Raw genomic sequence first — 18206 nt, 5'->3', positions numbered from 1 at the left:
TTTAAATATGTTGTTGTCTTCTGTTATCTGTTACCCGTCTCAGTGAAGGTCTGCTCTTAGTGCTGTTCCACTTATGATGTCTCTCTATCTATCTATTGCCGGACGCCATAATCCTGTTATCTATTCCAGGCTATAACTTCTGCTGTCTCTTCCACTCTTGGTCTGTTATTACCCCTATCACCATCATGATCTCAACCTGCACACACTGAGTCGCCCGGTCTGTCCCCCTATCAAGAGTGGCCGCTAGGTTTTAGCCACAGGCGGGAGGGTAGGAGGCGCCGTTGACAGTGCAGTAGAAGGAGAGGGAGAAGGTGGTTGCAGAGTTGGTGGAAGTGGCGGTGACGGTGAAGGTGGAGGAGGTGGTGGTCCATACGGTGAGGGCGATGCGGGCCTCACGGTTGCTTCCCGCGCCTTGGCCCTCTGCACCTTCTGGATCCAGGGAGCCATCGAGCAAGGTACTGGAACCAAGGTGGAGAAAAACATAGGGTTGTGTTTTTAAGCAGATATTGCGAAGGGGAAAGTAAACTCGTCTTTTTTTTATATTACTAGTTTGCATAAATAGCCTAAAAGATAATACGCAGACACAAACTTATAAGAAAGATATACTCGTATACGGGAGCCCCCAAAGCCTACTAGAACAAGACCCTAAATTTCCACAAGAATCATTCAGGCAGTATTTTTTCCTCTCCCTCTTTGATAACTGCACAAAAATAAATAAATAGATAAATATAAAGTGCAATAGCCTTTCCCTTTTTACCCCACCCCTATTTTTTTTTGAAGAGGGGGGAGGGTGTAAAAGCGTGAAACTAAGCTGTCAGAGTCTGGACTGGTTTTGGCGTAGGAAACCACTTTACGTCCCTGTCAGCGTTTTAATTAGTAAAATAACCCCTGGCCACCTCTTGGATTCGAACTGTAGCACGTTAACACACTCTTTGACATGAATTGTACCACTGTACTATCGCGGCGTCAAAGTAATAAAAATAACGATAGTAGTAGTTATAGTGGCAGTAGTAGTAGTAGTAGTAGTTACAACAACAGATATAGAAGTCATCTCACCATAGGATCTCACCACCAGCTTAGCCAGAAAGTTTTTCCTCGGCACATAATTTTGCACCTCCATTTTTTGTTTGGAGCAAATTCAGGATATAAAACACACCCAAACAAAGCCAGCCAGCCATACTTACAACTGAAAACATTACCACTCCGCTCACTTCGCTACTCGGGAGGTAAGCGATCGGAGTGGTTATGTTTTCAGTTGTGAGGTTGGCTGGCTGGCTATGTATGTGTGTATAGGTAAACAAGATATCTCATGAAAGGCTTGAGCTATCAACATGAAACTTTCAGAGTAACAAAATATGGCCAAAATCTTGGACGAGTTCGAAAATGGATACTCGGGGACAAGGTCAAGGTCACCAAAGGCCAATTAGTTGACCTTTGGCAGCCATTTTGGCGACCATGACTTTGACACCGAGTGCCCATTTTCAAACTTGTCCAAGATTTTGGTCATTTCTTAATACCCTGAAAGTTTAATGTCGATAGTTCAAGCCGTTCAAGAGGTATCTTGTTTACCCACACACAAACAAAGCCAGCCAGCCAACCTTACAACTGAAAACATTACCACTCTGCTCGCTTCGCAACGTGGGTGGTAATAATAATAATAATAATAATAACGTGTCTTCAACTCACTCCCCGTCCTCCACCATCTTGTCGTCAATGGCTGAGTACCGCTTGTATCGTCTCCTCTGACACACCACGCCGTTGGTGGCGAAGGCGCAGGTGAAGGGCGTGGTGGTGGTGGAGGTGGTTAGCACGATGGCCGTCTTGGTGGATCGGGCAGCGATGATACGGCCATCATCGGGGTCTCGGCCTGGCAAAGGGGAGAGAAAGAACACTCGTATTACAAGTGGTCTGGGATGTTTCCTAGCACCTCTTCCGAAGCGATTTATTGTACCATACACATTACACCTCAATATCCTCATTTGTGTTACTGATGTCAATTTTAAAATAACACAGACAACAGGAAAGACATTGCTGAAGTTCAATATGCAGAGTAAATCGCTTAGGGAGAGATGCTGCGAAGCCTTCAATGCCATTTACAATACCGTACAAACTGGTCGGTTACGGCGGCTCCGTGGCGTCTTAGTTACTTTTTTTTTTTTTTTTCTGTCACGCTATTATCTTGTATGTTATTGATGTAAACTTCTTCGATATTAAAAAAAGATATATAAAAGCCTGCAAGAGAACAGTACATTGCAACAAGGTAAATCACTAAGAGGTTTATGAACTAAGCCGACAAACGTACTGGCATTAGGGATGTATGCTCTTCGATTTGGACGGTTTCCTAATTCCTCTTCCCTACTTTACATTTGTCGCCTCATAGTCATCTTCCGAATTAATTAAGCCCTCTTTTTATAACGGTACAGATTGTATAAACAGCATACCAGATTATGAATTCACAGGATATAGAAATAAACTGATAATGAAGAAAAGGTAGGGAGCATCCTCAGCCGACGAAAATATGGCTTTAGAGTAGCCGATGAAAAATAAGTAAACTCATTAGCTTTATTATCCAAATATAATGCCTTTGTTGCCGTAGTGTAGGGAGCCTTTCATCTCGCTGGGAATATTACTTAGACGGGAACGGAAGCTTTACGCTTTCAGCAAGTGGACGTCTAATCTATTTTTTTCTGACTGCCTCCAAGCGACAGTCTTCAGCTTAGGGAAGGCCTCTCTGACTGAAGGATTAATGGCGAAATATTCTCTTCTTCCCTCTTGTGTTGCAGAAGGTACGAGGTTGCTTACACAACTATTTAGTGATGCCAGTGAAGTCGCCACATGGAAGGAAAGGAGAGATAATGTTTCCAATCCCTGGTCTCGCTGGTGGTGGTGTTTCTAGCTCCTGATCTCGCTGGAGGTGAAATTTCCAGCCCTTGATCTCGCGGAAGGCGATGTTTTCAGCCATTGATCTCGCGGGAGGTGGTTTCCAGTCCCTGATCTCGCTCTCCTAACAGTCTTCTTTATACAACACGCAAGGATTATGCAGGTAATGATTCTTTCTCTTCTTTCTTCTGTGTGTTTTTTATATAAATGGAATATTAACCATAGAGTAATAAAAATAATATTTACCACCATTTCTTCTGTTCTCCCACTCAGTATTTTCACTTGTTTTCCCTTTAAGTATCATCTTTTCAAATATTTCTCCGTTGAGTATCACCGTCTGTTCTCGTATTTCTCCGATACTAATTCGTCGCATCTCCTATTTCCCACTGTACACCCTAGCAAAAAATTTTCGGCACCCCTTGCTCCGATACCGTACGCAACGATCACTGTTACAGACGGTGTGAATACGTGGTGTGGCTGGTACCCCTGTACCTCTCTCTCTCTCCCGCCGGATTTCATCATTAGCAGACGAGTTAACACACCAGCAACACAGGGCCAGGGATACCAACCACATACCGCAATTCAGGAGTTGATTCAGAATGCCTCGTGTGTTGTGGCATAATGTATCGTGCCTTAAGGGTGCCGAAATTTTTTTTATAGCCTGTACATCGCTCTTTCTCCTACTTCTTCCTTAGGTATTGCCTTATTTCCTAGTTCTGCCTTAAGTATCATTCTGTCTCATTCTGTATCGTGTATCTGCTTTTCTCCTATTTCCTCAATATGTACTTCTCACATTTTTCCAGCATTTATCGCCATGACTCCTATTTCTCCCTTAAGTATCGTCTTGTATTCTATTCTGTAATGAGAATTGTCTTTTTTTTTTTTCCAGTTTCCACAGTATGTATTGGTACTCCATCTCTCCAGCATTTGTCTTCTCTTGCTGTTACTCAGGTATGTATCGTTCATCCTCGTTTTGCTTCAGTAAGTATCGTATTACCTCATATTTCTGTAGTATGTATCTTCCTGTTACATATGTATCGTCCTCGCTCCTATTATTCTTGTAAATATCGTTTTGTCTTCTATTTCTTAACTGTTTATTATCTTTTCATCTTTTTCGTTTTACCATGTATCATCCTTTCTGCCGTTTCCCTATCATTTTTTTAAAAGTATTTCTCCATGTTTGCTGTTACGTATTTTCTCACCTATATCTCCACAATTTCCCCTCCCCAGTGTCTCTCTTATTTCCCCGCTATGTATCATTTCTTTTCCTTTTTTTATGAGCTTCACGAAACATCCACAATACGTTTCCTTGCTCCGGATGCACTTAAATTACCGTAATCAAGCTAACACCAGACGATTTAGCTCAGCTGAGGGGATTGCTAGGACAAAAGACTCACCTTTGACCACTCCCAGCACTCCTAGGAACACACCGACCACCAGCCACTTCATCCTGCAAAGAAAAAAAACAAAGAAAAATTATTTGAGAGAGAGAGAGAGAGAATGATGATGATGTTGGTGCTGTTGCCATAATTTTTAGTACAGTACTCACATTCTTTTGAATTATTTTATAAACATAAAGACAGTTGATTTACAAAAACCAAAATTATGATACTTCTAGCAAGATCAGTGTGTGTGTGTGTGTAAGATTCTGTCGTTGCGTCCGTGATGCTTTTGCTCTCTACGCTTTTGTCGCCGTTGGCGGTATTAAACGAAGCGTAAAATGTCATGAAATATTTCACAAAGATTTGATGCAACTCGGAGAATTCAGGAAAATCATAAGCGATGTTGCCACTGTGGGATACTTTGATTAGTAAAATACAGAATTACTGGGAAGTGAAGCCTTCTGTAGGCGAGTGCATCTTTTTACTAGTTCTAGTTTCGTGTGGTGATCAGCACTGAAGCATCATGTCGTAAATGCTCGTTTAGTTGCGGCCACTTTTCCATCACGCCGTATCTCTACCTCCACCAACGAAGGATGAGGTTATTTATTCACTTATGTTTGTATGTTTGTCCACACGATATTTCCAAAAGTTCTTAATGAATTTCAATGACATTTAGTGGAAGGGTGAACCATGGCTAAGAAAGAACTGATTAAATTTTGGGGCGGAATCGGATCCGGATCCTATGTAGCCTATCCCGCACAATATCTCCAGACATTCTAAATTATTTTCAATAAAATTTTGTGGAAGAGTGGGCCATGGGCAAAGGAAAAATTGATTAATTTTGGGGGCGGATCCGGATCCTACGCATTTCACACAATATCTCCACGGATCTGGATCCTACGCATTTCAAACAATATCTCCACGGATCTGGATCCGGGTCCTTTTTAATGGCATTGGCGGAGGTGGCTATGCGCTTTTTGAGTACTTTGTAGTAGGCTGTTGTGATCAGTACTGAAGTATCTACTTACAAACGCTGTCTTAGCTGGATCTATAACTCCTGAAGAACAACAAAGAAAGTACCAGTCAAGTCTGTCAGACGTCCTGATTGTGACTTTTCAAAATCAGTTTCCCATCTAATATGTAAGTCAGAAATCTGGACCGTTTTCGTCCACATAGCTTCAGACTAAAGCTTCTAGTTCAGTTCGACTGACATTCTTAATTCCTACAACCCTATCGATTTTCGGTTACTTTACATACAATAGAGGTCAGTAAATCCTTCTTCACGTCTGGAAATCCAAATGAATGAAATGAGATTCCACTTCACCTGATTTGATTGTTATTCAATAACCTAATGAGATTTCTTTATGTTTTGCCACATGTCAATCAGACAGGCATAACACACCTATGATTAAAAACAGTAATCAAATTTTAACTTGTAAAGGTTGACTATGAGAGACTTGGCTACTCGTAGCCTAAAACTTGTGGATCGCATATTGATGATGTATCCTGATGGTTTATTGGTTCCTCGGAAATGTGTTCGGTTACTTTTGAATTCGAAATGCAGTTATGTCAGTGTATGTTTCTCTCGACGCTTCACAGTATTCTCTTTGGTTCTCTTCTTTGTAACATCTCCAGCGTCTGCTGAAGGAGTGCTCACAACACTCAGGACTGCACAAGGTAAATGGACTCTTCTGATTGTTCTACCTGTTTGCTCCATATATATCAGCCTAGATCGTGAATATGCAGTTGGCCGTAACAAATACATGTCTGTGTAGCCTTAAACAGGTGGACGTAGTTTGTTTTCCCGTTGTCCCTGTTCACCAAGCAGTCTAACTGGGGACCTGGATATCAACCAGCTACAGAGAGTCGCCCTGTAGGGGAAGGTTGAGACTTAACATAAATCTGAACCTCTTATTCTGGCTCAGATGTAGTTCTTCATACCATCCTAATTTTCCTCAAGCGTCTATTCATCTGCTTTATCCTTCCTTTCACTTAGTTCCCTGACCTTTGCTACGAGGTAGGAATGAGTTTCCTTGGTGACTAGTCAAATCGACCCCCCATTCTTACTACATTGAGCCATAAACCGAGCTGAAAATGCGCCAGGGATTTTCATCAGGTTGCAAAAAACGAGTTGTACAGAAGATGCCAATACAGACATCACCGGTCAACGAATTTTTCTGTTTCAAGCGCACATTTCCTCCTAGTCTCTTCCGTCGTTGCACATGGCTTCTTTATACCTCGGTGCACTCTTCCTTCCACCTTTTCAACTTGCATTGATTAAAATCGTGAGAAGACATGAATGAGACGATGATTTTTTTTTTTTTTTTTTTTTTTTTTTTTTTTAGCAGAATTTCAGATCTTCACAGTCATGACACTTTGATATTTGTCGGTGTCTTCTGGCACTCTGGTAGTTTGATAATCAGAAATGTTATCTAAAAAATTAAGGGCGTTTGTGAGATGGCGAATGAAAACTCGATTTGGTAATGCAACTTTGTGTTGGCATTTTTTGTCCTTCTAAACGGTTTTAAAGATTAAGGGAGTGTGTGTGTGTGTGTGTGTGTGTGTGTGTGTGTGTGTGTGTGTGTGTGTGTGTGTGTGTGTGTGTTTAACGCAAGGAAGAAGAAGCCAAAAACTAGAAGCCAACAGCATTATTCCTTCCAAGGAAAAAAAAAAATGAGTGAATAACAGACAGCCAAATTCAAGATTGTTCAATTGAAGCTGCCTGGACACATTGCGTTTAAAAGACCTGAGGTCATGGGCAGAAGGAAATACAGACAGAGGAAGGCTGTTCCACAGTTGACTTATTCCATATATGAAGGACTGGAAGTATCTCTTAACTCTTGCATTAGAGAGTTGGACAGAAAAAGGATGAGAGTTTGTCAGCTTGACAGGTGTTAACCGCTTGCCGTAATGTAGGTGGACTGCAAGCAGACAGTTCAGAAGGGCAGTGACCATTGAAGTGGAAAGGAAGGAAGATGATGATGCAACAGTGTTGCGAGGAGACTGAGGTTGAAAGGACTCAGTAATAGGAAGAAAGTTAATGAGACGAAAAACCTTTGACTCCACCCTGTTGTGAGGAGCTTTATGTGGGGAATTCCTCCCCTTAACACATGAGAACTGTATTCTACACAGGGGCGAATAAAACCCCATTATATTGTCAACATTAGTGCGGGAGTAAGGAAGGCACAGAGCACACCTAGTCTCTACGAGGCAGATTTTGCATGAGATAATGTGGTCTTTCCATGATAAATCCCGAGCGAATGAAACCCAAGTATGTTCTGAGACGATGTACGATTGAGTTAGATTTTGTGTATGTTGGAGGGGGGGGAGGGGGAAGGTGTCTCATCTTGCTGTGCTTTCCATTATTGAATAATTACTGAGCTGATACTGCAGTCTTGTGAATCTGTGTGCACCTTGGAAAAAAAAATCGGAACAGTTGGCTGCGATGATTTTTCTAGATTAAGAGTGTGGTTTTTGTCATCTCGGCATGGTTGGTATATCTGGCTACCAAGTTCATCTATCTAAATGGGGCTCATCTGTCTGGAATTTAACAGTTCATCATTATTATTATTATTATTTTTTTTTTAAGTTCAAAGGCGAATTTCACATGTTCCGTTACTGTGCCTGATCCTGTAAGACGATTTTTAAAATTCGGATACTTTCTTTACCGACTGTACAAAAAAAAAAAAAAAAATGATCTCTAAAAATCTGCTTACTTAATAATGCTACATTTCTGTTTCTTAAACTTTGCCCAGATTGTCGTCCTTTTGCAGCTTATTTCGCCTGACTCAATAGCAGAACAGTACTCTCCTACAGCTCTGCATCCTTTCCGTAGTACTTCTTCGTGACTAGCATTATATTTTGGTGTTATTTTGTTGCTACAGCTCAACGCTAAAGACAGAGATGTGGCATTTTTGGATCATTTAGAGGAAAAAAGAGTTCAGAATTCATTAACCGTGAATCAGTCAATCTTATCAAAATAACTGCCGTATTCGTAAATCCCCTCACTTCGATTACTTTTTCACCACCCGATGATTATTTAAGCTTAGGGTAGAATTGAGTTATTTAGAAACAAGCCTTGTTAACCCTTTCAGTCAGGTGACACGTTCCCTTGGTTTATTCTTGCTGCCTCCAGACAGTTTGATTGATCCTATGATATTTTTACAGTGAAAAGTCAGTGATGCTGTGTTTTACTCCTATAGTTCGATAATTCTGTCCTAAAGTGAATAGCAATCGTCTAGAGGTAGCAAGAATTAAATATGTCTCAGAATTGAAGAGATTAACCCCTTCATTGCCAGGGTGCTCACCTGTAATGTATGAAGTTATGTGGCAATGGCAAGAATATACTAAGAAAATTTACTAAGAAAATACGTTATCGTGTTGAAGGGACTAAACTGAGATGAGTATGTGTGATTATTTGATGTGTTTAGCTTGCATACTAGATTAAAGAGGACATCTACAATAGAAGCGAAAGCAGTGAATCGATATGCGCTTATTACTCTAATCAAGGGTTTCACAAACAAGTCCTGCGGGTGGTACTCTAGAGGAAGACTGAGGTTTAGCATAAATTGACTGTTTCCCTTACTGACCCTCACGCAGTCGATAAATGTAACTCCTCCTCCTCCTCCTCCTCCTCCTATAGTGAATCCATTACATTAATATGGTAGTTACTCAGGCTATCAGAACTTGAAATAGTCTAACTCTACAGGTATATCTGGTCTTGCAGGAAAAAAAAAATAGTTTATCTAAGGTTTCTGAAGACAGTCCAACAAAGCCAGACCACCGCACCTCAATAAAGCCCAAGCGACGGAGAACTGACCCAGGCGAAGTGCTCCCAGTTTTATACCTTCCCGGGAAATATATTTATCTTGACGATTTTACACTGTCAACGGTGCTAAAAATAAAACTGGGCTACAACTTCCTCCATCGCTTTCGGAAACGCCCATTACCTCAAAATTATACAAACTATCTTACTTTTAGATCACTAGCATCTTGCACGTTCTTAAAATTGATGTCAGCTTTCATTATTAGTTAAAGTAAACCAGTTTCAAAGTTTTTATTTCTATTTTGAGGGAAGCAATGTAATGAGGTGTATTGTACTTCCTCCATGAAAGCAGGAGAGGATAATATTAGCAGAGAGGAAAAGGGGAGGAGTGAGAGGGAGGCAACAGTGCACTTCAGAACGTTGTGAAAGAGGGTTGCATTTTCCTCCTCTCTCTCTCTCTCTCTCTCTCTCTCGTACCTCAGTGTCATGTCTATCTCTCTGTTCCCTACGTCTCTTTCTTTTGTAATTCTATATTATTTTTCCCATTTTATATCCTCTTTGTATCATCCTTTCCCATTTTCTCTTCACAATGCTACGGCTCATCATCCATTTCATAGCACTTCTTCTTGACTACCATCATAATCCGGTATGAATCCGTTGTTGCAGCTCAGCATTCAAGATGGAGAGATGGCAATTTTGCGCCTAGTTAAAGTGACCAGGATGCAGTTCATAAAATCTCTCCTAAGCTGCATATTAATTACCTGCCATCTGCTTGAACGAAATAGATTGCGTAATTGTGTCGGAGGGATGAACATCCTCTAACCTAAGTTTCACCTCACTCATGCCTATTAACTTATTTATTTATTCATGCCCGGAGAAATGGCTCAACGTGCATCATTCTCAGTTTGTGTGTTTTGTTTCCTGACCCGCTCCTATGTGACTACTCGTAGTGTTCGTTGCGACTTTTGTATTGATGAGTTGGAAGGCAGTCGTGGATGAAGCCACTGTAGGATATTGTGTGTGTGTGTGTGTGTGTGTGTAAGAGAGAGAGAGAGAGAGGACATTATGACAGTTCCACGGGTTCAAAAAAAAAAAAAAAAAAAAGGAAAGTTTGTCATTATTCGAAGTCTTAAATGACGAGTAAATAGAGACGCGATGCATTTTTCGCCGGGCACTCTGATGATAGTGCTCATGCTTCGTTTTGCTTTATTTTCCCCGTTTCTAGCTCCTGCCCACCCCATGTGATGATGATGATGATGATGATGATGAAGTTGGGATAAAGTTGGTTTAATGGAATTGATGATTACGATAATGAGTAAGAGTATAGGCCTCATGAAGGTGATGATGGTGGTGACGATGATGATGATCGGAATGGAGTTGGGATGATGATGGTTTTGATAATAATAATAAAGATGATATATAATGATGGTAATAGAACTGCAGCCATGTTTCTTCCTTGAACAGGGTTTTGGCATCATCTTACAGAAATTGTCGGACATCAAGCAAATTTACAATACCTGTTCAGTTAGCCTCAGAGATCTAACCCTTTCGCTGCTAATGGTCTGTCCTAAAATATGTATAATCGTCTGGCGTCATTGTAGTGTAGGTTTAAAAAGAGACAATTTCTAGGTAACAGAGACCATTTCTAACCCTTTCCCCCGATGGTTGCAAGAATGAAATAGGATAGAGCTCGTTATAAAGAAGGACTTAATGAAGGTTACTTATGATCTCTGTTTTGATTATGAGGAGGTCGTTTAGTTTAACTCCCCTCACTCTTATAAATCAGGTTACTTCCTCATAATTTATTTCAGCGATTTTATCCAGCTATATATTACTCCTCCAGTTCGGAAAGCCTCTCATCACTAAAATATAATCATCTGGCAGAAAGAAAAATAACACAAACTAATACGTGGTCAGACTGAAGGAGTTAATACTCATAAAGACGTCATCGTACTAGAAAGAATGACGGAGGCTGTTTCTAAGTCATTCACAAAGATTCTCTCTCTCTCTCTCTCTCTCTCTCTCTCTCTCTCTCTCTCTCTCTCTCTCTCTCTCTCTCTCTCTCTCTCTCTCTCTCTCTCTCTCTCTCTCTCTCTCTCTCTCTCTCTCTCTCTCTCTCTCTCTCTCTCTCTTTCTCTCGGAAACCTAGAGATATCGTTCGGTTGTAGTAGAACTAAAATATATGAATGCCTCCCTTAATCGTACTGATGTGACAAAATAGCAGTGTTGATTTTGCTGGGTAGGACGGTACAGAAATAAACACAAGGACAATAGAAACACAGACGAAGGCTATCAATGACGTTTAATAAATACACCTTTCTAAAGTAAATAACAATCACAATATGGTAAGCTGTGTGTATATACAAGATCGACCCCAGAATAATGATAGTTAAAATATCCAGTGGGCAGTATTCTCGTGGGCTTTGCAGGCTCCTTAGTACCTCCCTTTCTTAGCGTGTGTGTGTGTGTGTGTGTGTGTGTTTTTTTTTTGGTTGCATATTACACACTCACGTTCTTTTGTATGTTACTGATATCCCTCTAACATCGACATGACCATAGATGAAATGCAAAATTGACCTTTTGATGACGGATTTTTCTCAGCTGAACAAAATCGTCTGTTGCTATCCTACAAAATGGAACATCCATAGCGATGAATGGGTCGAACGAGGCTCTTTTTTAACCCTCTAACTGCCAAAAAATTTCAATCATCTGCACAAAAAGGAAAAAAAAAATGTAGGTACCACCATAGTGCAGGCCTACGGTTTAACATGCCACATAATATGCATAACAAATGAATATTAATGTGCCATGAGAAATAAATAAATAAATAAAATAAACAGGGATGGAAGAACTTCTGTGTGCAGGAAACAAAGCGGTAAGGAATAGTCGCAAAAGAATGGTGACGTTTTCATGGGCAGAAATAGAGCGGTGAGAAAGGGGTGCTTTGGTAGGTGCAGGAACAAAATGGGGTTAGGAAGGAATACAGAGGGAAAGAGAATAGTGGCGTTCTATGTGCAGAGATAAACTGATAAGAAACTGTATTAGGAAAAAAGAAAATTAATGTACCATATTGAGAGAGAGAGAGGCAAAAACAAGCGAATGTTAATGCACCATAAAAAGAAAAGAGAGAGATCGCTTAACAAGGCGGAGAAGAAGAAGGAAGAGGGGAAACAGGAAGAAAACAAGAAGTAAGAGGAGAAAGAAAAAGAAAAGAAGGAGATGGAGGAAAAGGAGGGAGAGACGATAACACTGGGAATCTCCTAAACCCACGAGAACACTGCCCTGCCAATCTTCAGTCTCCCCTTGCAAATTTTATCCACAGGTCTGAGGGAAGCTGGCCCCGGAGACCGTGCAGAAGAAGGAGAGGGAGAAGGTAGTCATGAGGTTGGTGGAGGTGGAGGTGATGGTGAAGGTGGAGGAGGTGGTGGTCCAGACGGTGAGGGCCAGGCGGGGCTGCCTAGGTCCTTCTCCACCCACGTCAGCTGCCACATCTTCCACTTCCATTTGTGAGCCGTCTAGGAGCGTGCTGGAGGAAGGTGAGGATTGGCATAATATTAGTTTCATCTCTCTCTCTCTCTCTCTCTCTCTCTCTCTCTCTCTCTCTCTCTCTCTCTCTCTCAACTCACTCCTCTTCGTCGATCCAGAGTTGCACCGGCGAAAAGGTCTTGTACTTGCGTCGCTGGCACACCTGGGGGTTGGTGGCGAGGGCGCAGGTAAAAGGCGTGGTGGTGATGGAGGTGGTGAGAACGATGGCCGTCTTGGTGGAGCGGGAGGCGATGATGCGGGCGTCGCTGAGGTCCCGGCCTGGTGGGGGAGAGAGATAGAGAGGTAGATGTATAGATAGATGGATAGACAGATAGATGGATAGATAGGTAGATAGATTAACTGACTAGATTGACTGATTGATTACCTGACAGATAGGTAAATACAAGTAGACAGACAGAAAGAGAGGGGGGAGATCTTGTACTGAAGGAGTTAATGTAAGCTCTACATCCCTCACTCAGTATGAAAAACCTCCCCCAGGCTGAAGAAAATCGTCTGAAGATGGAAGAAATAATGTAGAAAAGATGTCACTGTAATAAAAGGACTGATCATAGGGCCGAGAGACTCCTACAGCTCAATCACCTTTACTTGGCGGAGTTCAGTGGCAGAATAAGACAGCGCTACGGTTCTACATCATTTCCATAGCACTTTTTCGTGACTAGCACCATATTTTAGTATTAATCTCATGTTGTAGCTCGGCACTCAAGGTGGAGAGATGGCAATTTCCTATCTGTCTCGCTACAAACGCTTTAATCCCGTAAGGAGTGGCCACAAATAAATCGCCTCCATGTCCTCTGTCATTTAGCTGCCCACCCTCCAGTTCACACACCCCTTCCTTCATATATTTCTTCACTCTATCCCTTTGTCTCATCCATGGTGTCCCCCTCCTCCTTTCCCCCTCCACGTCACTCACATACACGCCTCAAATCAGTCTCTAACTTCACGCCTAGTTAATGTGAGCGGAGCATAGATACCCCGACCACTAGAGTATGTATTAAATGTAGGACTCACCTTGCGCCACCGTGCCAAGGCCCAGAACCACACACGCTATCAGCCACTTCATCCTGCCCTGGATGGGGAGAAGCAGAAGAAAGAAATCGTGAATCGGAAGAAGAGAAAATCGCGAATCGGAAGCAGCAGAAAAAAGTCACGAATCACAAGCAGAAAAAGAATTGTGAATCAGAAGCAGAATAAAAAGAACTGTGAATCAGAAGCAAAAGAAAAAAAATCGTGAATCAGAAGCAGAAGAAAAAATCGTGAATCAGAAGCAGAAGAAAAAATCGTGAATCACAAGCTGAAGTAAAAAATCGTGAATCAGGAGTCACATTCAACATACCCGTTACTTATTGCAATCAGATCCTTTAGACGTAAACATTCAACACGCCATTACTTATCATTTCGTCAGTCCGCGGTGTTGAAAGCGCTTTTACTGGTACTCATTGCGATAATTATACTGTGAAGCTTCGTGTGCATTGTTTGGCCTCTGAGGTGGAGTCGGGAAATTTGAAAGCTTGATTGATGGGTGAATGGATGTGTGACCTGTGTGTGTGGATCGTGAAGTCGACGATTTCAAATGGCTTGAATCAAGGTCTTGGCTTGAATGACAGGTTAAATGGTTCTACGAGTATGTCTTTTATCACAGGTGGCTTTGGTTGGTAATTCTCCATTTTTTCTTCGTACCTGCCCCTGTATCTTTCCCATCTCAAGTATTAGTGGGAGAAGGTGATGATGATGGTTGCTTATATAAACCGTGCCTTGAATGACTACTGAATGGGGAGCCTTGAAAAACTAAAGTTAGAATTCATACCGTCAGCGTCTGCAGTAAATTCAACGATATCATTTAAAATACATTTATATACTGTACTTCTATGCTTATTTGATTATTTAATTATTTATTTATTTGCTTATTTATATCTTCATCATTACTGTATTTTGCTGGACTGGGTTTCTAAGTAAAATATTCAAGGATGTCCGAAGAGATGTTTTTTATCAAATGTGTTTTATTTTATTCTTCCACGTTTATTGTAAAGCAAAATGTCTTGTTCCTAACTTTTGGGGATGCGTGACGGACATGCATTTTACAAAATAGGTATTCCTGTATCCTTGGTTACAAGTAGAGAGGTAGAGATGTTTATAAAGACATGCTGTGATACTGCTGATGTGTGGAACTAAGTAACGCATAGGAAAGCATCATATTAGTGAAAACTGACCAGAATATGAGATTACGTGTCACGGCACATGTTCTTAATTACATAAGTGTAGCCTCCAGACTGCTCCCTTGAGTCTTTTGAGTTAATATCATTTTGTTGAGAAAGCTGTGGTACAATATTCCTTTGCTGTTTCATGGCAAAATTTCATTACAAAGTTCATCTGTCTTAGATGAGCATGCTGATATATAGTGAATTACAGTTATCTATGCTAGAATATGGAACCAAGGCTGAAAGAATGGTTCTATATTAACCCCCCCCCAGAAAAAAAAAATCTATTTATCTATCTATTGCCAGACGCCTCAGTCCCGTAAGGGGTGGCCACAATTAATTCGCCTCCAAGTCTCCCTGTCCAATGCCACTTCACTGCCTTGATCCCAGCTTACACACTCTTCTCTCATATATCTCTCCACTCCATCCCTCCATCTCATCCTCGGCCTCCTCCTCCCTCTCCCCCCCCCTCTCTACCTCACTCGCATATCCTCTGCTAGTCTCTCGCTCTTCATCCTCTTCGCATGGCCAAACCACCTCGGTGTATTTCTCCTAATGCATTCTATCACATCCACATCTACACCACAGCTCTCCTTCACTTTCTCATTTGTCAGTCTGTCTCTCCATGTAACTCCAGATGCTCCTCTGAAGTAACTCTTTACTTGTGTCCTTCCAGCAAGGTCCAAGCTTCACTTCAGTATGTTAGAGTCAGTATCACAGTACAGTACTGTCATGCAGTGACTTTTTTTTACTTCCGTGCTCACTTCCCTGTTCTTTATCACTGCTTTCAAAGAATCAGTAACCTTCCTTCCCTGTTGTACTCTTTCAAGCACTTCACCCTCTAAACTTCCATCCTTACCCATCACACTACTTTTTTTTTACAAGAATGATTAAAACCTCACGTACCTAAGTGAAAGATTTTCTGATGTACGTAAGATTATTTGTGTATATTATTCATAATTTTTGTTTATCGTTCATTTGTCCTGAGCCGAAAGGAAGATAAAAAAAAAGTATTACTTTTATACTTATCCATTTTAGTAAAATTCAACGTTGTGCATCTTCTGTCCTCGGAATACTCTCTTTCTCCATTTTACTATTTTTCTTTCATTATTATTGTACGCAATATGTACAGAAAATATCATAACTGTGTGGCAGTGAGAAGTACAGTACTGTCCATTCATTGTGTGACTTCCTTCAGCTCTGTTTGAATCTCCAGGGTCTACGGAAGCAACTGTCGTGTTCCAGTCACTATTATTCATGAAAAATCACACTAAGAGGTGTTTTCTTTACAACTTTACTCCGATGTCTAACTATCACTGAATTCATGCCTCTTTTAGACGATTTTTTTAAAGAGACTGCGTTTCGAATGCGAGACATTAGATATAGCCATCATTAATCCCTTCAGCTCGAGATCATTCGTAAATTGACCTATATGGTGTGGGGGAAGCAAGAATAATCGATAAAAATGTAGGGACTTAAAAAAAATTGAGAAAAGTAAAGCAATCTCGTAATGTATGTCAGTCATTTGTGAAACCCATAAGACAAGAGTTAGATGCAGTACGGAATACAGATGCGACTTGTGTCTCCTACATTCCGTGCAACATGCAAACGCTTAATCCTTGTGATTTGCATGACAGTTTTATGGCGCATGGATGTATTAGTAATGGCTGGGATCAGTAAGCCAAACAAATCACTCAAATTAAAATTATCAATTTCTCGACTGTAGACATGGAACACTCCAATGGCGAGATGTGTCTCATCTCTCCTTACAAATGGATTGGGGAGGAAAACCTATTACATAATGAGCAGATACGGCCATTTAGCAAATACATATGTGTGGCCAGCTCAACTGAGGTGAACCAAAATATTATAAACATATCCGAAGATTTTCTAATTACCGTATGAATGTACGTAACTGAAAAATTATTTATCTTCATATTTATCCTCGGCTTAAAAAAAAAAAAAAAACACCTTGAGAAGCGTTAGACTTCCAACGACGTCAGACGATTCCCAACTGTAATCTATATCAGATATTGCCATCTGATTAATTGATTGACAGCACTCCAGCCACGAGCTGTCGGTAGTTTATTAGAATTGTTAGTAGTTCTAATTATCATTTGGTTGTCATGCATATCATGATATTTCAAGACGATGCATAGGAACGTTGTGCATTGTTGGGCACTGAGACGTAAAATAAAAAGCAAAGTTGTAGTGTTTCGTGAGGTGACTTAAGTTTCTAATCGAGCTTCAATATCATTGGAATTTTTAAGTAAATTTGTTTTGCGAAAAACAAATAATAATAATAATAACAGAGTTATCATTTTTGTAGTCGACTAATCACAGCCATGACCAGGAAACAGATCTGGTTGCTCACGCCTGCTGTGGGGTCTGTAGTAAAAAAAAAAAAAAAAAAAAAAAAAAAAAAGCCCTCTTTGCCTCACTGCTGAATGCATTCTGTAATGTGGCATGCATCCTGACCACATCGCACACAGCTGTCCTACAAATGACCGTCAGTATATGGGGCCTTTGCTTTCACAATGTAAAGTACACGCCGAAGGTTCCAGAGAAGCACCTGGGTATATGTGGACGTGAGGGAAGGACCTACAGTGTCTGTCTCGCTCGTTTTATACCTGCTTGCCGTCAAGAACCCTCTGGCACCTCGTCTTTTGTAGGGCACTCTTGTTAGCTTGAAGTTGCTTGGCATTTCCTCTAGTTCAAGGTTTCGTTACCAAAGATAGTCAGGAAGAGGTATTCTGGGGTGTACGTAAAATTTGTGCTTGTCTTGGGTGTAGAGGAGTACAGACGTAATTAAATTCTGTACATAGAATTTTTTGCAAGTTTTTTTTTTTTTTTTTTTTTTTTTTGGTACTGTTTGTTTTCAGGAAGCATTTTTTTGCGAGCACTTCCTTGCTTTGTTTTTTGTATTGTTTATCCTGGTGGTGGTGCGGGTGCTTGAAGTAATTACCTTGAAAGGAAAGAAGGAGCAGTGAGGTGGAGGGAAGTAAGCACGGGAACTGACAGGAACAGTTCACCATTTGCCGTGTTCCAGCCCCACCAGTCACAGTCACAGCAGCAGTCTTACAGTCCTTCATGTTTGCACCGTAGCTCTCTCTCTCTCTCTCTCTCTCTCTCTCTCTCTCTCTCTCTCTCTCTTGATTAACAGTAGACGGTTGTATACAGCTGAGAAATAATCCAAAAACTTGGGGAATTAACAAACCATATTAACTCTTTTGCTGCTAAGGACGCTTTCAGGTGCGTCATTCAGGCTAACACTGGGTTGTACTAGTCATCCGAGAAAAATCTTGGTATTCGCAGGGTGAAAGGAATCTCGGTTACCCCCCCTTTTTTTTTTTTTTTTTTTTTTTTTACATGAACGTTCTTGAGTGTTTCATTCAGGATAACAATAGCATTTCCATTCATCTGTGAGAAATTCAAGCT

General features: G+C 40.9%; 2 protein-coding genes across 2 annotated transcripts; both read right to left on the bottom strand.

Annotated features, from left to right (window-relative positions):
- Positions 1 to 250: 250 nt before the first annotated feature.
- LOC145406363 (uncharacterized) lies at positions 251 to 4329 on the bottom strand. Its single transcript, XM_080277523.1, has 3 exons — positions 4278 to 4329; positions 1687 to 1867; positions 251 to 458 (listed from the first exon to the last, which is right to left on the bottom strand). The coding sequence occupies exons 1-3, from the start codon at positions 4327 to 4329 to the stop codon at positions 251 to 253; spliced, it is 441 nt and encodes a 146-aa protein (XP_080133649.1).
- Positions 4330 to 12339: 8010 nt separating this feature from the next.
- On the bottom strand, positions 12340 to 13633 carry LOC145406442 (uncharacterized). Its single transcript, XM_080277598.1, has 3 exons — positions 13582 to 13633; positions 12654 to 12831; positions 12340 to 12553 (listed from the first exon to the last, which is right to left on the bottom strand). The coding sequence occupies exons 1-3, from the start codon at positions 13631 to 13633 to the stop codon at positions 12340 to 12342; spliced, it is 444 nt and encodes a 147-aa protein (XP_080133724.1).
- Positions 13634 to 18206: the final 4573 nt, after the last annotated feature.

Source organism: Coenobita brevimanus, chromosome 70 (genome assembly GCF_032717465.1).
Source record: "Coenobita brevimanus isolate Jiangsu-jjx chromosome 70, ASM3271746v2, whole genome shotgun sequence".
Classification (NCBI taxonomy): domain Eukaryota; kingdom Metazoa; phylum Arthropoda; class Malacostraca; order Decapoda; family Coenobitidae; genus Coenobita; species Coenobita brevimanus.
The sequence above is the reverse complement of the archived record's forward strand: the minus strand, read 5'-3'. Positions and strand labels throughout refer to the sequence as shown.